The 27,439-nt window shown below is 38.7% G+C and overlaps 1 protein-coding gene across 9 annotated transcripts in view; it reads right to left on the minus strand.

Moving 5' to 3' along the window:
* NPAS3 (neuronal PAS domain protein 3) overlaps nucleotides 1-27,439 on the minus strand; it is a 939,716-nt gene that overhangs the window by 50,929 nt on the left and 861,348 nt on the right. For all 9 annotated transcript variants that reach the window (XM_055132054.1, XM_055132051.1, XM_055132059.1 and 6 more), the window contains one exon: nucleotides 21,065-21,183. In XM_055132054.1, coding sequence (XP_054988029.1) covers nucleotides 21,065-21,183 — 119 coding nt within the window. The remainder of the gene's footprint in view (nucleotides 1-21,064; nucleotides 21,184-27,439) is intronic.

The following is a 27,439-nucleotide window of genomic DNA, read 5'->3' on the forward strand; positions in this document are numbered from 1 at the left end:
TCAGAGGTTGGGGATTATTGGGTCTGTACTTCTCATGACTTCTCTTGCATTCTCTGCTTCTTATTTCCCAGTTTACTTTACAAAGTCTCTCATTACAGACTTTATATTCATTCCTAGTGCTATTAATCTAGACTGAAATTTCTCAGTCATTTTATAACCATGATCCCCTTTTGACCTGGTTTTCTTCCTAGGTCCCCACCCCATCCTACCAGTTGGCCCCTTTATCTCATGTTGTGACCCCCATTTATGTGGTTTTTTCCACTTGTGATCTTCTTAAAATATCCTGGGGGATCACTGGGTGCCATCTCTCCAACTCTGAACTCTGTTTACTCTAAAGCAACTAAGGCTCTGTACATTCCATTAAGGCACTAAAAACAAATGGGATTTATTTTTGTATCAATCATTACATGTACAAATGCTCTAATGTAATACTGATTTTAAACTGATTATTTTAGTTTTTGTGTTTCTTCATTTTTTGGACCACACTCTGAAGTTCTTGGGGGCTACTCCTGGCTTGTGCTTAGGTGACCAGGTTGTGTTTGGGCTTGAACCTGGAGCTTGGAAAGCATGTTCTCCAGCCCTTTGCAAGCACTCACCAGGCCTTTTACCTATTAATAATCTACAGATGCTGGGCTGGAAAGATTAGAAGGTAGGACACTTGTCTTGCACATGGATAACCCAGATTCAGTCCTTGGTACCCCATATGGCCCCCTGAGCCTGTCAGGATATATCTCTGAGCTTAGAGAGAGGAGTAAATTCTGAATACTGCCAGGTGTGGTTTACAAACCAAAATAATAATATTAACAGTAGAGATTTACAGATACTTCTTATTTATTTTGAGGCTCTACTGAGCCAGAGAGTTTAGATTCTAATTTTATGTGTGAGGCAGTATGTGTATATTTTTATTCTGTAATTAATGGTTATTTTTAATACAGCTTACTAGTTTGACTTTAGTGGTCCTAACTAGTCATAATTTAGCCTCCTAAGCTGTCCAGTCACTATGAAAAAGCACTGCCATGCTGCCTTGGGTCCACAGCCCCTTTCTTAGATTTCCCCTCTAACCTTCAGAAGCCTCTCCAAAATGTTCTGGATATCTGCTAGATAGTGATATCCCTAATAATTCTTTCTTTTTGTTTCAGTCCTGGCTCTGCACTCAGGGATCACTCCTGACATGTTTGGGGGACCATATGGGATGTCGGGGATTGAATTCAGATTAGCTGTGTGCAAGGCAAGCTGCCCTACCTGCTGCACTATTGCTCTGGTCTCAACAATTTCCCTAATAATTTTTATTTTCTAAATCATATAGTCACTTTCCAATGTGGTAACTAGAAATAAGAACTGAAGCAAACTGGACAGCACCAGGGCTGGGCAAACTGCAGGACTCTCAGGCATGGCTTGGGAGCAAATCCATGCCTGTGAATGAAGTTGAAATAATTCACAACTGTTCCCAAACTCATCTCTTCCTTACTTATTCCTAAAAAAAATGGACTTAAGACAAGGCATTATATTTTTCTTTATTCACATGTCTTCTCCACTTTGTGCTCAAACAGGAAGATGGTGAGAGTGGTAATCCCTGGAGTACTCCAACGAAGCTAATTGTACCAAGTGATACATGCAGAGAATCTTTTTTCAGGTTCATTTGGAACCAGAAATGCCTGCTCTGGGCCTAGTACCCCATTCATGCTATCAGGTATGCATCCCGCAATTGGCCTTGAGTTTTTCAATTTGACAACTTTAGATGTTCATTTTTAAGGACTCACTCAAGTGAAACCTCATGCAGATTTCTGAGAGAAGATATATTATTATAGTTAACAATACACCAATGAGAATGGAACATTTTATAAGACACTGAATGGTTCATTCTGTCTGTCTACTCACAAGTCAAATAGCATATCTATAGACCTATAATAATTCTATGATACTTGAGAGCTAAAGGGTGAAGACTCTTAGAAGAACTTATCATTGAGGATATATAGACAGCTTTGCCAGTCTCTGAGAAGTATCATCTGTGTGTCTCTGCACTTTTAAACATTCAGTGGTTAGGGGTCCAGGGCACAGATGCCCGGCCAGTGATAAAATGTTGCCTACCCATCTTCCACTGAAGCCATGGTCTCACTTCATATGGCCTATCCCATGGACGCAGCACTCTGGGTCTGACACCAATCCACTGCCTGCCCACACAACTCTCTGCCAGATATGCCCCGAATCATTTCATGAAAATGATTTCTTCAAGAGAGTCTCTTGCCCGCACACCTGGCTGTCTTCCCCAGGGGCTCCAGCTTCCCTCACCACCCCGAGCAGAGCTCCCGGTGGCCGAAGACCACTGGAACCTAGCTACAGCCATGCTCGAGGCCCCTCTCCACACATCCAGATGGGCCTCACGCATGAAGGTACTGGCAGAGGAACCCAGGTGTGTGTAATTCCATCAATGGTCAACATCCAGAGACTTAAAAGCAAGCTACCAGAAAGGAACTCTCGATATCTTGTAGCCTACTTCTCCCTCTGGGAGAAACTGGCGAGCTTCTGAGAGTTTTCTGCCCACATGGGATAGCCTTGCAAGCTTCCCATGGTGTATTCATATGCTAAATCCAGTAACAAGCTGGATCCCATTCCCCTTACCCTGAAAGAGCCTCTAGTGCGACATCATTGGGAGGGCCATTCAAGAGAGACTTCTAAGATCTCAGGGAAAGGACGAATGGAGAGGTTACTGAGCCCGCTCGAGAAATCGATGATTGACGGGATTTCGTGATCATGATGTTCATAAAGCGAGGGACTTTGTAGAATTTACTTGAGCCCTCTTCTAGGTAAAAATATTGTCATCCTTTCCCACCCCTTTCCTGCTGCCTAAAGTCACTTTAGGCCACTCTTCTGATCTTCATGATCTCAAATCACCCTCTATCCTCTCCTCCATATCTTGTCGAGTTCCTTTGTGCTCAGATTTAAAGAATATCAGGGAGAAACCCCTCTATCACTAGATGAAACTTCTTTACTGCGAAACTGAGACACGGCCTCAGTTTCTTTCATTTACTCCTCTATTCCATCACCACCCCAAGGAAGTCACAAGGCATCTTCAAATAGGTCTTCTCTCCTCTCCTGCTCTTCATCTCATTAATTACTTTGGTTTCTTAATAGGCTCGGTAATCAACCCCGATTTCCCTGTTTACAAAAGTCAAAACTGGCACTCCAACCCCTGGATGCCTCTTCTGGGCTGAGGGTGTCCATCCAGTTCTAGACACTGGGAACAGAAAGAGGCTAAGCCTCAAAACCAGCAAACTTTCCCCAAGGAAAACAGAATTCTATATATTTTGTGGCTTTAAACTTCTTTTGATTTGGGGTCCACACCTGGTCATGCATGGGGCTTACTCCTGGCTCTGCTTTCAGAAATCACCCTGGTAATGCTCCAGGAACCATATGGGAGGCTGGGGATCAAATTTAGACTGGGAATATGCTAGGAAAAATGCCTCCCCACTATTCTATCTCTCTGGTCCCTCTGTGGCTTTTTTGTTTTATTTTGTTTTACAAGTTTTTGAATACTCAGCAATATTCATGGCTTACTTCTGACTCTGCACTCAGGGATCACTCCGGGGGGGCTCTGGGGGCCATATATGATGCCAGGGATTGGACCTGGGTCGGCTGCATGCAAGGCAATTCATGTGCTTTCCTTGCTGTACAATTGCTCCAGGTGCTACTGTGACTTTCATAACATGGACATCTGCCCATACTTTTGGTGGGGGGCGGAAATTTAAAATGAGTGGAAACAGGTTGGAAAGTAAAAGTTCTGGTTAAAAAATAAAATAGTTCCTTCCCCTGCCCCAATGTTCGCATTGTATCTGTCCACTGAATGCTTGGAGAAGGCAGGTCAAAGAACTATACATTTTTCTAGCAATACATTTTCCTATTTGGTTGAGTATTGGTTGTGTGATCTGATAAAAGCTGACGAAATGAATCCTACAATTTGTATTTCCACAACCACAAGTATAATGGTGTCTTTTCTTCCTCCTTCTCTCTCCCGCCTTTGGCTTCATTATTTACAGTTACTACAGGATCAGGCTGAACTAGCCAAAATCAGTGCTGCAATTTATAGCATAATAAATGCCCTACTGTACAAATGCAGTTACACATGAAAGACTTGGGAATTTTCTTTTGGGCAATTCTTCTATATCATGGAGTCCTTTTTAATCTATCAATTTAACAGAACCATTTTAGCATATTTTGAGAAGTATAATCCTGACAGCTACAGAGCAGATTTTCCTTAAGGCAGGTATTGCAGAAAAACAATATTATTGATAAAAATCATAGAATATTGAATCTTGGAGAGGAAACTGCTTCCTTTTCATTCTTTACACACAACCTTTAGAGCTTCATTTTCTTAACTTCACATTGCATTCCACATTATACTTGAATTTTTATTGTTATAAAAGTGTTTTATTACTTAATATACACTAATGAACTATTCACTAAGAAGAACCAACCACACCATAGTTGGCATTGAGAGCAGGGCAGAGTTTGAAGTGCATTGGCAAGATAATACATGTATCAGGGGTACCACTGATTTTTCCTTGTAAAGTTAGAAACATATACATTGGTATCTGGCCTCTCTACTTGCTAAGTGTGCGCATTATGGGTGAATCCTGTTTTTACGGTACTCTGAAACACAGAGAATTGAACTTGAGCATGAAAGGATGAAAAAAAATCAGACAGACAGATGTCAGGCCGTCCTCCCCCAAACTCAATTTCATATTATGTATGTGATTGCTAATAGGCATGCACTAAAAACAATTTTCTTTTGTGGAGAAGAGCTGATAAATTGTCAACATAAAGTTAGACGATGGTTGCTCCAGCGATCAAAAGCTTGTCTATGAGTTTGGTCCCATCAAAGTCAGCTTCTTACAAGCATTTCAAAATTTATGAATGCATATGTCTATAAAGTGACTGAAAAAATCCCAAATGCACATTTGTTTATTGTGCATCAGCTCTGTGTTGCTCTAGTACATGCAACGAAACCAAACCTACCCGAGGCTATTTCAGTCCAGTTTTCTATTCTAGCCTCCGCTCCTGGTAATGAAAAAGTCAAAAGACAATTGGGAAAGAGATTTCCCTGTCTATCATGAGAGCTGACTTTAGTAAAATCTGGCTATTGCATAATTTGGGAGTGTACTCCATGGGGTTACAATAGCTTTGTGGTGCCAGAAGGATATGCATTTGAGAGTCATTGAGATTACTGATTATTCAGAGAGAAAAAAAGATGTCTGAGAAGGAAAAATAAAATCATGGGGATAAAAACGAGATTCCACTAATAACTGGCTACACAGGACTCCAAAGTTTCTGATTACTTTGATCGAAAGATAAGGATTATGCAAATATTGAAAAAATTACTTAGAAAGAGAGTTTTCTTTTTCTTATTTGTTAAATTTAAAATTATGCAACCCTGGGGTTGGAGTGATAGCACAGCGGGTAGGGTGTTTGCCTTGCACGGGGCCGACCCGGGTTCGATTCCCAGCATCCCATATGGTCCCCTAAGTACCACTAGGAGTAATTACTGAGTGCAAAGCCAGGAGTAACCCCTGAGCATTGCCTGGTGTGACCCAAAAAGCAAAAAAAAAATTATGCAATCCAGGAATTAAAAATTTTTTGGGAAGAGGGAATGGGTGAAAATTTTCTTATGTTGAAAATATAGGAGGTACATATATTGTATTTGAGCTTTTAAAAACATCACTTAAATATTTATGTGGTTATTACTTTTAGATTTTGTAAAGTCAATTATTGTTTATGAATATCTGTTATTATTTAGTTACTATTTATGAATATTAGTTTAATTGATGAATTACAATTTATATTTACATATCCTATTAGAACAAAGGATTTGGGTGCTCAGATAACAATCTTTATAAAGTTTGCTACCATTAGGGAGAGACCAATCAACCAATATTAGAAGTAACTGAGTTGAAGAATAATTAATTTTTATAAGAAAGTTCATCCTTTATAAGATTCTGTATTAAGTAGTTTGTCAAGGGTAAAACTTAGGCTGTGTGTAACATAGGCTTTGCTTATGTTGTTCAAGTATACAAATATTTCAGAACTCCAGATATCTTCTGGTGTTTAGCTTAAGTACTTGTACATCTGAGGTTTGTGTGATTCTTCCTATGTCCTATGAACATTGATTGCTGATTAACCTTGAAATCCAAGATTTCAACACATAAAGATCTAATGATTCTAAGAAAAATATGCCCCTCTTTTTAGAATATCTACTTATATTAGCACTTAAGATGGAGTAATAAAAAAAATCTGTACTCATGTAGGCAGAAAGGTGAAGGAAAACTAAGAAAATTCCAAAAGGAATTTGTCAATGAATTACTTAAAGCCATATATTTATTATCTTATTCTAAAGGATGAAAACAACCCTTTTTGTTTCCTTAATAGAAAATAGTTGTCCTTATAATAAAGCAAGGAGTTTTGTCAGAATGAAGCAATCTTAATCTTTATCCTTGCCACCCTGGACACTGGTTAGATTAGCATACTGGGTGATGTTGCACTAAATGAAGACTTCTCCTGTTTTCCCATTCCAAGTTGGATTGGGTGTCTTCACTCCTGATTACCTTAAGGGCCACAGTAATTTCTATTCAGTGCATCTGATGCTCTTACCTCTGGTTGATATTGTTTCTTCTGCACAGCGTTCCTTTCATAATTACCTCTATAGGGCAGGTTATCCTTTACAAACTGGCTAAGATGATGCCCTCTCTAAGATCCTCCTCTCTCTTTCACCAGAGAGCATAATTCACACAATTCCACTGCCTTTGGACAATATCTCAATTTTAGCACACAGTACACTATTCTTTGTCACTTTGTGTACCTGCCCAGACTTGCCTTTCTGGAGAGAACTCTGCTTTCTTCATTTTGGTCTTTTTAGCATCCACAACTGTGTTCTACACAATCAGTATTGGCAGAGTGATTGAGTGAGATCAATTGCTAAATACTTTGTACAAAAGGTGATGCTGAAAAATGAAATTTATACAACATTCTTGGATTTTAATGGCTCTTCATTTCCCAAATTCTGATACATTTATAAGACTTGTTTCTTGAAAAGTTTTTATTATGTAGAGGTAAAGCTTTGTGTAGAGGGAAATTCTGGATTCCAGTTGGAACAATTAAAATTAGTTATTTCCCATCAGTCTGGAAGGAACTGAAGTAGATAAGCTCTAGGGTCAGCATCTGCCTTGTTCAGCTTTCTTTAAAGGCATGGGGAGTAATAAAGCTTTCCATTTTATCTTCAGTGAAATAACACTGCTGAAATATCACCTCATTTTTGATGTCAGTGATGATTTCTTCTTACATCCGTGATGTCAAAAGGGAATTATTATTATTATAATGACAGATTACTAATGATGCTGTAAAAAAATAAAAAAGGAGAAAAAGCGGAAATCATTGCAATCCAAACATCCGACATATTCCTTCTTGTATGAGCCTCACTGTTTGGTACTTTGAACAGTCACTCTGCGATATTGCAGCTGTGTTCAAATTATTCTAAGCAGGAAGTAAATCAGGAGCAGGTGCCTATGAATTTTCACTAGCAGAGCACCATCCTTTGAAAATTTTTAGGATTGGATGGCATGATTAAGAGGTGTGATTTATGTATAAAAGAGAGAAAAGATTTGTTATGGGCCAAAATGGGACTGGAGCAATAGCACAGTGGATAGGGTATTTGCCTTGCACGCAGCTCACCCAGGTTTGATTCGTCCGTCCCTCTTGGAGAGCCTGGCAGGCTACCGAGAGTATCTCACCCGTATGGCAGAGCCTGGTAAGCTACCCGTGAGGTATTTGACAGGCCAAAAACAGTAACAATAACGAGCCTCATTCCCCTGACCCTGAAAGAACCCCCAATATGTATATGTAACAAAATAACAATTCAAGAATAAGAATGTTTTATGGTCCCAGATAGCTTTATTTGAAAAGTTTGATATTTATTAAATCCATTCCTCATTAGATAATTTTTTGAGAGGGGAAGTTGGGTTGCACCCTGCTGTGCTCAGGGCTTATTCCTGACTATGCTCAGGGATCACTCCTGGTGGTGCTCGGGGGACCACAGACAGTCCCAAGGTTTGAAGTAAGCTTGAACGCATGCAAGGAAAGCACCTAAACCCCTGTATTCTCTTTCTCTCTCTGTGTGTGTCTCTGGACCCAATTCACTCATCAAAGGGCATTTCCCCAGAACTCCATACTGCACAGGCTAAGAGCTGCAGTTCTATTCAGCTGCCATTTTAGACAGTCTTAAAACAGGTATTTGTCAATACTCAATTTTAAAAAAAGTTTAATGGAATCTGAACGTATTTAATAGAATATAGAATATAATGTATGTTATTTGATTTAAAAAGAGGGATGAGATCCTAGTGTGTTAAAGAAACCTGAATATTACTGTGAAAAAAAAACATTTATTTTTGCCCCAAATTTAGGATCTAAATTGATTTATCAGAGTCTAATCTATCCATAGTCTCCCTATGAAATAAAGCACAAAAGTTCACTAAGCCTTATCTAAGAATTGAAATTCTCCCCTGAGCTTTTCCCCTGCAATAGTCATTTGATAAAATGTGTCCTGGGATATTTTGGGTTCTCAGACAAATACTGGCCACAAAACAAAATGGATGCTCTTGGTGATTCTGATTGTGCCCTGCCACTCAGAACTTCCAAGAAGGATCTCATCTCCCTCTTCCCAGGAGACAGAGGATACTCCTGATTAGATATATCCTCTATTCCATTTTACTCTGAAACTTCCAAATGGGCTTCCACCCTAATGCAGAGAGTGCAGTGAAAGGGAATGTAATATCAACCATCAAATGACTAGAGAATACAGAAGGGAGGCCCTGTTGTTTACTTTGTTCTTAGCAAGGAAACAGAATCCCAGAGTAATCAGGCTGCTTGTCCAATGCTGCAAAGCAAGAAAGTAGCAACATGCTCCAAGCAGGATAATATTTTCTGTCTCTTCTCACCAGGTGTGCCCCTATTAAAACATTCTATCTTCATGACATCTACGAGAAGTGATGCATTTGAAGGACATTTGAGAAGGGGCTGTTGAAGATGTTAAATATATTCAGAACTACCAAGTAATAATCAAGTGACTCTTGATTGTGCTTTCAGAGTTCTAGACACTAGAATTACAAACAAGTGGGGTACAAGTTAAATGCATGTAGATTTCTTAAAATTGAACATGATAGAATGAAAAATATATCATAAAATATGTCAGCCATCCAGTGCATCCTTTAAAAAAACCAGGAAACCAAAATTTCAGTAGGGCCTTAAAAAGTTTTAAAATGATATCATTTCCCGGTTAAAAACCCACCTTTAAATGCCCTGTACAAGAACCAGAATATGACCCAAAGAATGAATATATTCCAGACTTCACAAACATGAGCCCTCTAAAAGAACTAGAATATGACCTGGATGTTCTGGACATCACAAAAATGCCATCCATTCTTTTAAAATTCTATGAAAAAGGTAAAGCAGCAGGAAAACACAGATGATGGGATGTAGAGGACGTGCCAGAGCAATGGGATGGGATTTGAGAAAGGTGATAAAGGAAGCCACATTTGAGTAGAAATTTGTGTGGAATGCCAATATGACACATAGGTCTGTCTGAAGACCATCTATTTCTCAGGGAGAAAAGATGATCAGGCAGAAAAATTCTGGTGAGAAGAAGGTATAAATACAACAACCAGTCAAATGATAACTGATATGAGTTTTCTTAGTTGGCCACTGCCAATTACAAGTTTGAAATAATGTTTTTAGAAGAGTCAATTAGATCCATTGCCTACTGGGAGACATATGCATGCACAAAAACACTCACAGTCTAGTGGCAACCCAACACTGCCCCCATGACTATTACTACATGGGGTTGAAAACTGATTACCCATATAATTCTTTTATTTAAATGAGTCTTTGTTACTCAATAGGCTTTGCAATGAGGCCATTCTTGGAGGGACAGGAAAGAAGTGATTATTCCGGTTCTTAGAAAATTCCCACATGAGTAGAGTGAACCCAGATCTGAATCCCACCCTCCACTGCTTTCTTAGAATGAGTCAAAAGCATCCCCATTTGAATGGTCTATTGTTCCTCCAGGAGGCAGTTGGGTTCAAACGACCCTAGTAGTTTGCCTTCCCTGAAGAGTTCATTTGATGTGTATGTGATGCTTTAATTGAACTATGAGGCCTTTGGGGCTACAGGAGCCTAAGACTCCATTTATTCCAAAGTTCAACAACATCAAAATGACTCTACCCCAACTTCACTTCTTGTAATAAACGGTTATATCAGTCTTGCCATGATGCTAAATCCATTTCAAATAAAACTGTTTGACATGCACTTTTTCTGTTTAAGGGACATATTTCCATCATATTTTGTCTCTTAGTAATTAAATCAATATTCAGTATACTTAAACAGTGTTAAATTTCCCAGAAATAAATGTATTTTGTATAACCAGAAGAAATAATTTTTCTAGAGCTCACATAACTTCCAGGAAATAATTTATAATACTACTGATACATTACTATGTTCCACAGTTAGAGGTACATGTTCAGAGATATAGAAATTAAGATTTTTCGCTGACCAGATCAAAATTTATCAAATTGACAAGTTCCACAATCACAAGCTCCACATGTTGTCAATGCTTACAGTGACATGTACTGGGCACTGCAATAGTCCTTTATCTGTGCTCGCTCACATTCCCTTGCAGAAGTCTTATGAAGTAGCTTAGACTGGTGGTCCTATTTTACAAAAAAGGAAAAGAGGTGCTTATAGGAGTTAAAAATGTATTTAATGTTAATAGAGTCATGAATTGCAGGGCTAAGTCAAACCTTAGCTTGTCTAACATGAGAGTCAGTAATTAATTACTCTTTAGTAGAGAATTTTTGAGGAAATAGGGCATAAACAAGATAATGTCTGGATGCTTCAAATTTATATCGAGTTAAATAATTGGTACCTGGAACTACTGGAAGAAGACATGACATTAGGGAAAAGGATTCTAAACTTTTGCAGCTGCTGATGGACATGGGAGCATGCGTGAGTCCTACGCCTGAGAAAAGTAATGATGTATGCTATGTTTACTTTTTAGTTCTTAGGAGTTTTTCTTCTGAAAGCTCTTGTTAATGGGCCAAAGTCTCATAATAAAGAGATTATTTTTAAAATTCCATTTGGTAGAAAATACATTTATGATAATTTTGATGTACTAGTTAAAAGAAATTATATACAGTAAGGGCTATTAGTGTTTGCATTAACAACCCTGGATGTTATTTTCAAAAGTGATTTCCATTTCATTATTCTTAGTCAAGACTCAGTAAATTGACCCGAACATGTGGAGCTTTAGTCAAAGATGGGGTGCTATTACTTTTTAGGCCTGCTTGCTAAATATCTGTAATAGGAAAATGAAATACTTGTAAGTTAGCAACATACCTAGGCTACAGTTTCTGATATACTTAGAATTGACAAACATTTCATGGAATGGCTAGTGATTGCTTTTCTAGTTGGTAAAATAGCTAGCTGATTAAGTTCAGCAGAAATGACACACCCCAACCTAGAACTACTGTCATGCTTTGGTAATGGGAAATAAATTCTTCAAGATCAAAAACAATATCAGTTGTGCATAAAATGACACCAGAAACTATGTTGTAATGGACAATTGTGCAGAGGTAAGTGGGGACAAAATCAAGATAATAGAATTTTTAAAAAATTAGTTCTACTGGTCCTTTCCTCCATTTGCATTTTTCATCAGGATAACCTCTGCCAGTAAGTTCTACCACAGAAATATTTTTCTTCAATATATTCGGTGTGTCTGGGCTGATTGAAAGGCAATGAACGTGTCGTCTTAGAAAGTCTGAATGGGGTTGACAGAAGTTTTGGTCTCTCAGAAATTCATCTATTGATTTGACAAGACAGTTACATTCTGTACAGCTTGGAATACTATAGTCACTTCAAGACACAAAGCTGAACCAAATGCTTCAGGCAAAGCACTGATACATCTGGACACTGGAATATCACTGAGTGTCAGATTGGAGGGAACATTTAAGGACATTTAGTCTCTCCATGCCTATGAGAAGGCATTCTTAAAAGAAGAATTTCATGTATGTTCTTAGAAGGACCACCACCAAAGCTTACCCAGCCCTCTCCATGTTAGCGTGGGATATATCTCTAAGCTACACTTCTTCTGGCACAGTGGAAACTTACTGCATAATGTACCGTCTTGGGCCATGAAAGAACTTCTTGTAATAGCATCACACAGTCTTTGCATGCATCGAGAAACCAGTTGTACCAGAAGGCAGGATAAGATATCAGTAACTATTGTTCTTGTTTTCAAAAAAATAGAGCCTCAAAATGCAAAACATCTTGAAAGAGGACTTAATAGAAAGCAAATGGTGATCACCAGGTGCCAGCATGAAGTCATGATGAGTAAGTGATGCTAAAACGACTTTTCTTTTTCATTTTATGAAAGGAATTTTTCAACTTCTGGCTCAAGGGAATGCTGGATATGGTGCATTCTATTTTTAGCAAGGCATTGCTAATGATGAACAGGGAGGCAGAAGAATGTGAACAAGATCATGGCACTATCATTTCCCTCCCTAGCTGATGTTAACTGACAGGGTCTCTAGTGGTATGTTACAGGGCGAGGTGGTGTCAACTATTTTCATTGCTAATATAGAGAAAGTGAGCATGAAGTTCAATTCAACTAATATTTACTGAATGGGCAACAACATGTAGCACCGTGTGCGAGGAAATGAGGGGAGAAACAAGAATTAGATAGTACTCAGTAGGATAGCCAATAAAGAGCAATTTTAAATAAAAGAATCTGGATATTTCTCTTTTTGTTCATATATCACTTATGGGATCTCAGACAGGTTAATTTATGTATTCCAATTTTATTTCTCTTCCAAATTGGAAAGAGATCATTACCTAGAAGAATTTATTGTGAGGTTCATATGAAATTATATAAAAGTATTCCATAAAATGGAAACTGCTTAGCTAAGCCTACTACCACAATCAGAAAACAATTTTTATGTACATAGCCATATTTTATGGGTAAGAAAAATATAAGTACATAGAGTTTAAGTAAAACTTAAAGCTACTTTAGCTCAGAGGAGACGTGAACAGTGCTGCAGAGGAGATGGAAAAGAATACATGTTAGTTGAACAAGAGTTTTCCAAGTACAAGTACAGCATAAAGATATTCCAGGAGAAGAGAAGAGCAGAATAAAAAACTTAGTAGTTTGAACACACACACTTGTGTTTCTGGAAGATAACTGGACTGATTTTTCTAATAATCAGTATTGAGAATTCTAAGATTGGCTTGGCAGTGGAGTACCTGTCCTACAAGCACAAGACCTTGAGGTTGACCCCTGGCACTGACCTCTCATCCACAGTAAGCCATTCAACAACACAGCCTGTTTGTTATCCCTGGCACCACAACAAAGTGAGGTCAAGCAAGAGTACTGCAGGTAAAAATGCACCCCCTGGTAAGCACTGCAACTAAGTGTGGAGTCCTGGTCATCATAAAACTATAAAGGGAAGAGAAAGAGGAGGAAATTCCAGGATAAAATGATGGAAATGATAGCAGGAAAGGTAGGTTAGCATTCTTGGATAGGGTGAACTAGGAACTATTATTGATTTGTGGCCAAGGAAATAAATGATGGTTGAGACTTTGGGAAGCTATTCCAGGTAACAGAGTGCTGAATAGAATGAAGAAATAAACAATCCTAGAAGATAATCTGGGACTGTCCCACATTAGAAACCAGAGGACCAGAATTAGTGTAGGGAGCCATTCAACCATTATGGCAGCATATTAATAGGGCAGGTGATCCAATGGGAAGGCTTGATGTTGTAGCATTGTGGATTTAATTTAAAAAATTAAGCTAAGAATTAGAGTTCCAGATGAGTGATATTAAGTAATAATTTCTTTTTTGTTTGCTGTCATCTTGAGACCTGTTAATATGCACTTTCAATGGAAAGTGTGTTTGCACATGAAAAGCCTTCCACTTAAAATTTCACCTGGCTGTGATCCTGGCCTTGGGAATTCCAGTGATGTAACTTGGCAGCATAACTAAGTGGAAGCGTGCCATGGAAAACATCTTCCTGTGCATGCAGTTTTCACTATTAGGTATAATTTTTATTTAAAAAAAAAACATTCTTCTAAGAAACTCCCTCCCTCCCTCCCTCCCTCCCTCCCTCCCTCCCTCCCTCCTTCCCTCCTTCCTTCCTTCCCTCCTTCCTTCCTTCCCTCCTTCCTTCCTTCCCTCCTTCCTTCCTTCCCTCCTTCCTTCCTTCCTTCCTTCCTTCCTTCCTTCCTTCCTTCCTTCCTTCCTTCCTTCCTTCCTTCCTTCCTTCCTTCCTTCCTTCCTTCCTTCCTTCCTTCCTTCCTTCCTTCCTTCCTTCCTTCCTTCTCCCTCCTTCCTTTGCCACACACAGAAGTACTTGGACTTATTTCTGTCTTCTGTACTCAGGGATCACTTCTGGCAGTTCTCAGAGGAACCATTAAACTGGAGTCAGCTGAGTGCAAGGCATTAATCCTTGAATTATCTCTTCAGCCCCTGAGAAAGACCTTTTCAAGAGATTTTCTCTGTCTGTATGGGTTGACAAAAACTGAAATCTTTGCATGTCAGGAATTGGTATCTATCGCAATAGGACTACAATATGTAAAAACAAAATGGAGTGGATACATGGGAGAGAAAAACGAGAGAGAAATAGAAAAAAGGGTTTTTTGTGATATAGGTGAACTATGTTCTGGAGGACAAATTAACTTGTTTATTTTTGGGGAGTCAGCTGAGTGCAAGGCATTGGAGGAGGGTGCTTTGGCCATACCTGGCAGTGCTCAGGGATTACTCCTGGCTCTGGACTCAGGGATCATGTCCGGCAGTGCTCAGATGACCATATGGGGTACCATGAATTGAACCTGGCTCAGCTACATGCAAGGCAAATGCCCTGCCTGCTGTACTATCACTCTGGCCCCCTAATTTGGTCTTTAAAAAGCACTGGAGTTATCATCATATTATATATGTTTTTGTAACTTAAAACCACTAGATAAAACTTCAGGGATTTGAGGGTTTCTTGATACAAAATGAATTTACCTTGGAAAGGCCTACATATATGACAAATCCTTAATGTAATTTGTAAACCCCAAATAAAACAAATCATTGTGAAGTTATAGAAGTGCCTTTCTCCAGAGAATGAATGCAACTCTAAATTTTTTAAAATGAGACATTTCTAATTTAAAAGACATTCTATGTTTGTGCTTAGGGAAGCAAAATAATTTTATTTAGTTAATAAATATCTTTAAAACATTTTTATACTTCATGTTTGTGTACAAATAGACACAGCCCTATTGAGGGAGGCTCCCAAGTGGTGTTCCAAAGCCCAACGTCCAATCCTGGTGATATGCTATCGGTTTGGTTAGACTGTTAACCACTTTGGGTTGGAGAATATGATGTTAGAGGGCCTCTAGCACTACACTCATAAGTGCTAAGGAGACCATGAAATACCAGAGATCAAACTCAGGTCCCAGACATACAAGCCATATGCCCCTAATCATTGTACTACCTCCCTAAGATGTACTACTTTTTTAGAAATAGGTTCTCTCTAGTGGTATTCAGTGGCCACTCAGCCTGGTGCACAGTTCTGGGCTGAGTACTTGGTCAGAAATGTGGTGCTGCTTGAACCCCCGCAGTGCTGGCGGCCACTGGAGTTATTCCCAGTAGTGTTTGGGGAGGGGTGGGGGGGCTCATGGTACCAGGGATGGAACTTGGGGCTTCAAGCATATGTCATGTGCTTCACTTCTTTGAGTCATTGCCTTAATAGAATATTGAGGCAATAGATATACATATATAAAATCCTATATATATAAAATCTTATATTGAGGCTATATATATATTTATATATACATATATGTATATATATATAAAATCCAATATATCACTGTCATCCCATTGCTCATCAATTTGTTCGAGCAGGCACCAGTAACGTCTCTCATTGTTAGACTTATTATTACTGTGTTTGGCATGTCCAATATGCCATGGGGAGCTTGCCAGGCTCTGCCGTGTGGGCGCAATACTCTCAGTAGCTTGCCAGGCTCTCTGAGAGGGGCGGAGGAATCGAACACGGGTTGGCCACGTGAAAGGCGAACACCCTACTGCTGTGCTATCGCTCCAGCCCAATCCAATATATATTTTGTATATATATACAAAATCCAATACACACTCATGTACAGGGATGGGATCAGGTACTCAGGAGGCCCAGGGAACCCCTCAAGAGATTCTTGGCCTACCAGGCCAGAGGTGTAATGTAGGATGTGAGGATGCAGTGCTGCTTGGGCCCTGTGGAGCTGGGAACTTCCAGAGCCACGCCTGATGGTACTCAAGGGTCCTAAGGTGGCACCCCAGAGATGTCCAGGGGAGCATGTGGTACTGAGGATTGAACAAGCATGCAAAGCAGATATCTTAGTCCCTGTACTACCTCTCTGAGTATCCTAGATATATAGTCTTAAAGCCAAGGCATACCGCATTCTTAGTAAACTAGTGACCCTCTATTTACTGTTTGTGAGGAATGTTTCTCTATTCTTTAAACTTTTTGATTCTATATCATAAGTAGCTATAAAGCATTTAGTTCAATGGGTATCTGTAGGCCAGTCCATACCTCAACTCATCCCTATGAGGGGATTGTTTATTTTTGAGAATCTGAAGTTCCCTTATGCTCTCTCAGTAATTGTTCATGTCATAATCATTCATGTCTTGGCATTTGAGGATGTTTTTTCTCTGCTAGAATTCAAGGAGATCCTCAGCAGTATATAAACATGAAAGGTTTTCCGTGTCTTGTGTTTCCCAAGTTTTACCGTGGCTGTAAAGGACGGACATCTCAGTGTGTGGGGACAGACACCTCATAAATGACAGTGGTGGTGATGGGCACCTGAGAGTCAACTAGAAAGTAGTCCCAGGCCAAAGGAAACCATCCTCCAAAGACAAGAGTGAAGGAGGCGACCCAATTAGTCTTAAATTCTCTAATTTCCCTGATTACACATCTCCTTCACCCCCAGTGCTAGTCCTCCTACTTCCCCCAGACATAGACCTAATCAAGAAGGCAGAATATTGATGTGATGCAATTTAGCAGCGAGAGCTGTGTTAGGCTAAGATACGTGGCCAGCAATGAGACCTAAGCAATGAGGAAGCCCTGGAGGCAGACCAAGTGGCAGGCCCAGATAATGTGCTACTGTGCTTTCAAAGCCGAAGAGGACAAGATAATCCAAGGTCAGCTCACAGTTGGGAAACGTCACTGGCGAGAGGGCAGTGGTCCCCAGGACTGGAACTTGGAAGCAACAGCAATTTAGATTACACTCTCTACCTGAATTAGCACATTCCGATTGGCATTTCTTTGGCTAGAATTCTTGGTCCTGGGCACCTGAGTGGGTATTAGAGTCCCTTGAAAGAAAAGTAATGTTCTGTAAACTAGTAATGTGGGATATGTCGAGGAACAAAGGGAAGGTCTTAATCACACTTTTTTTTTGCAGGGGTACGTTAGGTTAATTTTTCATACGCTTAAGTCCAGTTCACAGAGCCCTTCTTAGAACTTAGGTCTCTTAAGCAGTAAAGCAAAGAGGGTAAAGTTTGAAGCCTAACTGGTCTGATGCTGGCTGATCTGATCAAGGCTGTGTGAATATGAACCTATTAAGTACTCAATACCTGCAAAATGGGCACCATCATAGAACACAGAATTTGAGCAAGACTTGCTTAGTGAAAATTTTAATTTTTAAGTGTTAAATTTTTTAAAACATTTTTAAAATTTTTGTTCCCCACAGAGTCCTAGAAAAATCGTTAATAATTTTGTATGGATCAAAATATGTATAAAGCTTCTAGCACACTGGCTGCCACAGACAATGTTCAGTAAGTGGCACTATCAGTAAGTGGCTACTGTCACTTTCAGTGACAACAAATGACACTCAATAAGATGTGGCACATAAAGTGATAGAATTAGAAGAGTCTGTGTCAAGGTCACAGAACAAATGGAAAGAAACAGGATGATCTTTAAAACTAAGTTGTAACATCTTAAAATCTTTAAGGTAAATTAAAGAGTGCAACAATTTAGGGGAAGTAGGGAGTATGGAAACATTACAGTCACCATTTAATGTCTGAGAATGTGTGTGAGTGTGTATGTGTGTATGTGTCTGTTCATTGACTGGTGGTGGGTGATTGCAATTTTATTGGAATGTTTTATAAGCCATTAGATTTACTTCTTGTGAATGGCTGATTAGTGATTAATAGGGATGTTATTCAGCTGTCATTCATGGAATCTCATCAGCACCTCCACTAACTTGTAGATAAGGTAAATTGATGAGGGAAGTTTACGGTAGAAGTGGGTCTTTCAGATGATTCACATCATTGGGTAAAGACTGATGAATCATCTTGGGAAGGGAAGGAATTGTGGGGACTTCATGGTATTTTGAGAAATATCCACTGATGATACATCTGAAATGCATGCTCAGTCTATCATGCAAACTGGAACAACTAAATCATTTCCATTTCTGGATACTCTAGATAGTACCTTTTAAATAGTTTGTTTCTTAATATTCGTTTTGCCTCTTACAGAAGCCTAAAGGGAAGTCAAGTAGTATTCTTCTTCCACATGTTTTCATAGTGGTTCCATCATTCATTATTTACATGTGACCTCAGAGAACCTGTGACCTTCCTATCTCCAGGAGTCTCAACTATCCCCCTTCTCACCTCTCCTGGCCTCAGGCTGCATACTAGTGCACCCATGCAGGGTGGAGATAGACTACCAGTATGCAAAACCAGCTCTGTTCTTTCAGCATGTAATGTTAGGTGTGCTAGTTAATCTTTCTGACTTTACATTTTTCATCTATAAAATGGAAACAACAAAAACACATTCCTCATGGAGAATTTTGAAGATTAATATATGTCAAGTGTACAATGTTCAGCATATTGTGGCACACATAAAAGTTACTTATTGCAATTTTAGCCTTTATCATGCCATGAAATCATCTTGTTTATTTTCTTGTTATTATCTATCTCCCTCTAAACACCATTCAGGGACTTTTATTGTTTGATGTTGGGTAACCAGGATCTAGAACAGGCTCCATGGCAGGATCTCAATCAATATTTGTTGAATGAATGGATGTATAACCAATATTTAAGAAATTAGCTCATCCAATTTCAAGCCAGGTAGCAAAAACAGCTATAGTGCTGTGCCTGGTTGGTACAACAAACAGGATTGAAGTCATCTGGTCTCTGACCTAAACTGAAACTACTTATCCATGTTTTTCTACTCATATGTTTTGCAGATTGGAAATTTTTCACAGTTTTGCTGTCAGAGTTTGACATAAGCAAGGAATATTTATTTTTTAAAGACTCAATTATCAAATTATATTTAATTACACTAAACATTGCTTTTTCAAATTATTTTCACTACTTCCACCCCTTTCTCTCCTGGGAGCTGAACTCTCCAAACAGGAAGACCGTAAAAGGGTGAAGAATAAATGTTGACAGACAGAAAAGTTATAGTTGAAAGGAAGCTATACACTTCCCTAAGAACTGACATGCAAAGAATGCATCTTCCTGGAATTAAAATCACATTGATCACTATGATCTGCTTGTACAATTCCAAACTTGCTAATATTCCACATTGCTAAGAAAGGCATAGTGTTCAGCAAGATAGAAAGAGGATCTGCTTTTCTTGCCTCTTAGAACATAACCATTTTGCAAAAGATTTCTGCAGGGAAAGTTACTGAAAGTGGATCTGCCCAGGTGCCTCTCCTTTGCTTCTGCTTCTGGTAAAGGTTAAGGATGTGCGTGTGTGCCTTTCAGACTGTAGGATGGCTTAGCTAAAGGTCGATCTTGGAAGGACCTGCCTTCCCACCTCCCACATTTTTTTTTGACTTTAAGTCTTCAGGAAAAAAGGACTTTGCCCTTTTATGCAGCTTCTAGTCTCCTGATGACTTTTCTATTATTTTTAAGACCCCATGATCACGACAGTTACTATGACTGGCAATTCTATGTTCACCTTAAAAAAAAAAATCAACAAGCTATCAGGAGCCCTAAACTTGAAACTGGGAATGCTTATGCTAGCTCCATCTTCGAGGTACATCTCATCTCTGTTGCCTTCCTGAATAGAACAGAAACTGAGAGCTCTGTTAGTGTGCTAAGATTAAGGTTGCCAAAAACCTTTCATAAATTTCCTAGGTCTAACTATCTTGCTATAATAGCTGTAATGTTAAAAATGTTAAAATTTCCTGAGATTAAAAGACTTTTTTTTGTTTTTTGTTTTTTTGCTTTTTGGGTTGCACCCTGCAATGCACAGGGGTCACTCCTGGCTCTGCACTCAGGAATTACCCCTGGCTGTGCTTGGGGGACCATATGGGATGCTGGGAATCGAACCCGGGTCGGCCGTGTGCAAGGCAAATGCCCTACCTGCTGTGCTATCGCTCTAGCCCAAGACTTCTATATTTTAACCTTAAAATGATAATGTAGATTATGTCTCCAGACTTGTTCTTTGTTGTTAAAGGATATATGTATTTTTGATGCTGAATATTCTATGTATGACTGCTCAAGAACTGTGACTCTGGTTATAATTTGCGACATGCAGCCTATTTTTCTTATCTCCATGTATGAATCTCAGTAGCTAAGATGTTATTAAAATGGACATATTTCCTTTAAAGAGAAAGGAGAAATTTGAAGGGTAGCAAGTGGAATTCTTACAACAGCAGCTTGAGAACACCCTTTAAGGACTGACATGTGTCTGGTGCACCTGCTCCATTCAGCTGAATCTCTAGCCCATGTCAAAGCATGGGTGTATTATTAACAATTGTTTTAAGAACAGGACACTCTATTGAGCATGTAGTGCAGCAGCACTGTCTGCAGTGAGAATGAGATGAAGTGAAGGCCTTGTGTGGAGGCATGAAGAAACCTGAGTAGGCCTTATGGGCAGGTCACAATCACATGTGTTAGCCATATGACCCTAAAGAAGCTGGAAAACTCAATGCAAGTGACCTAAGGTTTATGTGAGACAGAAACACCTCCTCCCAAAGCCCAGCTTACCTTATATCCTGATGATTTGATGTGCACGCCGCGTTTGGTCAAAGTTGATTTCATTCGGATGAAAAAGGAACGCTCAAGGGTGTTGTCAGTGGTTAGCAGACTGGGGCTGGTTGACTCCACTGAAGAATATAAAAATACATACACACATGATTTAGAGTTCTACACAGCTCCTCAGAGCTACTGCTCAGGTGCAATCCTTGAGTTCACTAAAATAAATGACTGATGGGTGCTAATCAATTTACCTCATTTAGAAAATGTTTACTTTGCAGAATATAAAAAAAAGACAAATTAATGTCTTCATTCCAGTTTCCAAGTAAGAACTTTTCAGACCCTTAACCCTCTAAAAGCCCCCTAAATGGGGTCTTAGAGGAAGGAAGGAAATCTTGGGCACACTATATGGCTTGGTTTCTGCATGTGGGGAGAATTCTCCTTTAAAAAATAAAAAGAAAGAAAAAACCCTGTAGATTTATAGTATCAAATAAGTTAAAGGCAGGTTCAGGTCACTTCCTCTTTGTTCATCCTGAGCATTGTTCCTTGTATCATTTGCCTGCTTGAAGGAAAGCAGGATGGCAAGAATTATGAAGCATCAAGATTGGGTGGTTGTATCCTGGCCAATGTTTATCCTCCATTTGGGTTGCTTCACTGTGAAGAGTGGGAGGTGTAAATTCTTCCCAACTGATGGAGGTAGAGGCTGGGAATAAGCTGAACAGAAAGGGGGGAAAATTCTCAGAATATCACTTTTCCATTCCTGCCACCAATGGCAGCTTGCCTCCTGCCTCATCCAAATAGGGTGAAGTCTTATGTTTGCACTTCTTACTTCTCCCAAGAGAAAATAACAATCACCTCTCTTAAGCAAGGTAGTTACTTTTTTCTTTATTTAAAGGAGTTGTTTGATGTTGAAAAAATATTTTTGGATGGCAGCCCATTGAGCTATCCCCCTGGCTCCTGTTCTTATTATTTTATTATTTTATACTTAAGTAGAATGATTTTACTTATGAAGCCAAATTGATGCTTTGTAAGAATGATTTTACTTACAAAACTAAAATGGTGCTTTGTAATCTCGCTGACCTAAAAACACCTTTATAAAATTGGTTAGAAGGTAGCTTTCTATCCTCAAAATGTATTCTCTTTAAAGACAAGTTTCTGGGACATAAAAATAGTAGAGACTGACCTGGGTTCAATCCCTTGCACTACATTTAGCCCAGCCAGAAGTGATCCCTGAGCCAGGAATTAGCCCTGAGTACCTCTGGGTGTGACTCAAAAAACAAATGAGATAGAAGTAAATTAATGAAAGCTTGAAATGTATTTTATAATTTTAAGAGCGTTAAGCATGATATATATGCATACATATAAGCATTATATATGTATACATATATATAATACTTTATACACACACTCTTCTTAACTAGTGCTTGAAATTCTAAGTAAAAAGAAAAAATGTTGAATAACAGACAGGCTTTCTATTGAGCAGCCTTATGCAAACACTAATTTTCTATGGGGCAGGGGTAAGGAGATGTGAGGGGAACTGGTGACATAGGTGGTGGGAAATGTATACTGGTTAAAGGATGACTGTTCGAACATTACATCACTGAAACCCAAACATGAACAACTTTGTAACTATGTATCTCACTGTGGTTCAATAAATAAATAAATAAATAAGCTAAACAAAAGAATTAAGGCTATAAAAATAATCACAAAAAGGTCCAAAAATAAAATTGTTTACATTTACATTACGAAAAATATTCCACATATTTCAAAGGAAAAGAAATCTCTATTTTTATATTAAATTTGAAGTTCAGATGAAAGAACGAGAGCGACTATAAAAACAGAAACTTGCTATTTGTGGTCTGGGGATTTTCTGTGTCATTCTTGTCTGATACGACTATTTCTTCCGAAATTGATGGCATTTCTATTCTGGGGTGATGTCCCTTTCTTATGTGTCTCTCTTAAGATTTTCTTTCTTTCTTTTCTTTTCTTCTTTTTTTTTTGTTTTAGAGAGCATGGATCTGATGTCATTTTAAATGTACAGCTTTTTATCACTCGAGGGAAAAGCAGAGCCATGTTATATTTAGTACTTTCATTTCTTCTGATTAAATATGAATTACTATGAAATTTTTCTCATCATCTAACACGCCATAATACGCCAACAGCTTTTTAATACACTATATAAGCACAAACTTCTGCTCTAAGAGTTTAATTTGCCCCTCTAATCCAATCACATCAACCTTATTTCTCTTATCAGAGATTCCCATTTTGAATTAAATGAGCTCATTAGTTTTAATCAAAAGCAGAGAGATCAAAACTTAAACGTAAATGCTTTAGATCAGAACTGTCAGTCAGCCGTGCAGTTCTATTTTACTAAAACACAAGATCAGAGACCCTTAGAACCAATTTTTTCTCGTAAGGGATGCCGAGAGCTCGAAGATGCTATACCCCCCCACCACCCTTTTTTCTCTTCCAAGGACAGATTATACATTTAAGGTTAGACTTAATTTGGAGCAGTGTTTCCATCCTGGTGGAAATGGAAAAGTATGCCAATCTACTGTTGTCCCTTTCACATTTATTGTACGGGTCCTCAGAGACTTGAAGTAACGTGAAGCCATCAGAATCCACACCACAAACTCAGCCTTAAAAATTCACCTCTGTTCAGCAAGATCATGTTTGCAATAGCTGAGGAAAAATGAAACTTTCTAGAGAAGGGAAGTACGTTTTACAGCCGAAATCCTGGATACTGGGACCCAGTAAGAAAAGAGTCACTTAACCAGAGCTGGGTGAGTAATCGAAGAATCATGAGAAATCATTATTGTTATCAGTATGTGCAACCATACAGTGTAGTACTTAGCGTGCATGTTAGGGACCACAGCACTACGCTTCCTGCTGGGAGATGAAATGTGAGACATAGCTTGGCATGAGCTGTGGAGGCCACTGTGTCATGCCCTGACTGAGGCCGTGAACACAGCCACTGTGTCCCCCTCCACTCCATGTGTTATAACGGTAATTGCCTAAACATGCAGGGGCAGCGTTAATTAAACCCAGGACAACCGGTGTGAGAGGCCTGGTAGGGTCAGGTTTTGCTCCATTGAAGCTGAGATTTAAATTCTACACTGGTTCTCAAGCTTTATTTTAAGAGCATCGGGGCTTGGAGAGAAGATGAGGCAAGTGAGAAAAGAATTTGATTTCTGAGGAAGATTTCTGCTTTAAAGCCATATGACTTTCTAGTTCTGAGTATGGGGTAGGAGTTAACATGCCACTTGGTCCCTTTTAAAGGGGCATGAAATCAACTAATTCACAGTACACACATGCACGCGCACACACACACACATAGACAAAACCATGTTTCCTCAAGGGCTAGCAAATATATAACTCTGGTTATTCCAGCTCCCACAATGGTGTTTCTTAAGTAACAAGATGTATTATCTGCATGTGACAGACAAGAACATTAGCTTTAAAAGAAGATATCTAAGTGTCTCAGGTGAGAAGGACAGATTTGATGAAGGGTCTGTTGGGAAAGAGCCAGCCAAAGCAGCTTGGCCTTGGTGATCTGCCACATGACTGGAACTGAATAAAAGTATGGGTGTGTGTGTGTGTGTGTGTGTAGACTGAGTTAGTGAGAATATCATTAGGACCGGTATTCTATAGGAGAGTAGAACCTGAAGAAACATTAATGGTCTAAAGAAGCATTTTGTAGTACTTTCTAGACATCAAATACTTTCCTGTCAACCTCTTGAACTAGACTATGACTGCTGCATGATCTGCTTAGAAATTTCAGACTCAGAGACATATCTGCTGAGAAAAAAGAAATTTACAGGTGAAACTGAATTAAATTGGCCAAGCCCACTGTGACCAGTTTTGACCTATTAATTGTAAACAAGGAGCTAAAAAACAGAAAAAAGAAATGAAGCAAGTACTACATGACTAAAAATTAAAGGAATGTACTTCATTTGGCTGAACATCAAGAGCCTCAATTTTTGAGTCAATTTAATCTCAGATCTTGAAATATCAGTTTTTATATACTCTATAAAATATACAGAATAATTTATAGCAAAAGTTGTAATAATTTTTTTGTTGGCAAATTCCACCATAATGTGAAATCTTATCTATGTTATCCCACATCTATTTACTGATATATATTATGTAGGGCCAGGAGATGGGGAAGGATTTGGGGACTGGGAAACATCTAATTCTTAGTGGCCAATTCTAGGACCAGTTCCAACTTGAACACTTTCATTGTGTACTCTCTAACTCACTGGCAAGGAGATGAGGCAAAACCTACTTCTTTACTTTTACACACTTTATTTTCGGTGCAATTCTAGAGTCTAGACCTTTCAACTGATACCAAACATGTGAAGGAGAACAAATAAATATTAAGGGTTTTTTTCTCAGTGTATGTGTGTGTGTGTGTGTGTGCTTGCACGTGCGCATGCGTGCACATGCAGTGGTGTTCAGGTTTTGTACTCAGGGATCACTCCTGGTGGAGCTCAGGAGCCATATAGGGTCTTAGAGATCAAACCTAAGTTAATTGGTTGCATGCAAGGCAAACACCTACCTGCTCTAGTCCAACAAAGATTAAATTTTGAGAAAACATTTTTCCTTAATTGTTGTCAAGATATATTATTATTATTATTTAAAGGATATGTAGAGGAAGTTGTTGAGATATGAAATTAAATATATTCTTTTTCTATTGTTCACTGCCTAAATGAATCTTTTCTCAGATGTTTAATATAAACCAAAATGCCACTAATCTAAAATGATTTCAAAGATAAGGGAAGAGATATTGGTTTATTTTATGATTTATGTTGGTAAAGTTAAATGGTTTCAATGGCATATCCCCTAAGCTCTGTTGGATACTGGTATATATTTAGGACTTCAAAATGAATATGTGTTCATGTGAAATTTGAAAAGTTGTTCCTTTTCTTACACAAGTTTTCCTATATATCATTAGCTGCTTAGATGTTAGATATGAAGCATGGTCATGTGACTTCTGTGACCAGTGGGATAACCCTTATAATTTGAGATAGAATCCTTAAGAATGGCCAGTCAGGGTGTCACTGTTTTCTTTCTCTTGATCATGGGTGACTATTACCATTTTAGATTTTTGCCACTTTGTCATTCTGGGTCTGGGAGTAAATACTTGGACCAGAACCCCCATCAACCTTCAAATAAATAAGTGTTGGTTGTGATTTGGGGATTATTATTCACTGTAGCATTATTTTGCTTGTCCTATCACAAACACCAACTCTTTATTAACACAGAAAGTGAAGTGTATAATTCCAAGTACATTAGTACCAGACCACAGAGATATATGAAACATTTGATGTTAGAGGTCATAATTTTGCCAATGTATTATTTATATCTTGAACTTTTATGGTAGGTATTTAAGAACAGGGGTTGAGAAAGGAAAAAGTAGATTTTTGACACCCTGTAGAACTTAGAATATTTTCTTGAACACTTTCATTTTGTTGTTTTTGGGTCACACCCAGTGATGCTCAGGGGTTACTCCTGGCTCTGCACTCAGGAATTACTCCTGGTGGTGCTCAGAGGACCATATAGGATGCTGGGGATCAAACCTAGGTCGGCCGCCTGCAAAGCAAATGCCTTCCCCATTGTACTATAGCTCCAGCTCCTAGAATGTTTTCTTGAACCCAGATCAAACATTATACAAATACATCTAATCATACAAATTTAAAATATTTGATAGCTAATACTCCTTGAGCACTAACTTACTGTAATAAGACCTTTCTAACCTAGTTTCTCATTAAAAGTCAACCATAGTAAAAACAAGTATTTTCTTAAAAGTTGTCTAGCATTAAATCCAGCATATTTTTTTGTCTATCCAAGATAACATCTAGTTTTAATGACATTATTCAATATTTATCCTCCTAGGAAGGTAGAACCTACTTCCTTTCCTCTCAACCCACACTGCTTAAACTTTTTCCACTGGTAAATCCTCTGTGCCTGTGAAATTTTTATGCAGCCTCAGATATACATACATAATAGGTATACAAGTCAAATATTTACTGATAATAAATTGTAGATAAATTTATTTTAGAGAGCATGAAACAGTTACATGATTCTATATTGGCTCTCAACCTCATTTAAGAAACCAGGTTCAAACATGTGAGTTAGACTTGTCTATCTACTGCTAATAGATAGCATGTACTGAACTGGCAGTGTATGATAGAGTCAGAACAAGATAAAGGCTTCCTTGTAGACCAGCTTCACTTTCTGTTGTTTTCTGGGCCACACCCCATAGTGCTCAGGGCTTAGTCCAGTCTCTGAACTCAAGAGAGTACTCCTGGAGGGGGTTGGGGGCCATGCAGGTGCCAAAGATAGAATCTCGGTAGGTTACATGCAAGACAAACACCCTATTCACTG

This window comes from Sorex araneus, chromosome 3 (genome assembly GCF_027595985.1).
Source record: "Sorex araneus isolate mSorAra2 chromosome 3, mSorAra2.pri, whole genome shotgun sequence".
Lineage (NCBI taxonomy): Eukaryota > Metazoa > Chordata > Mammalia > Eulipotyphla > Soricidae > Sorex > Sorex araneus.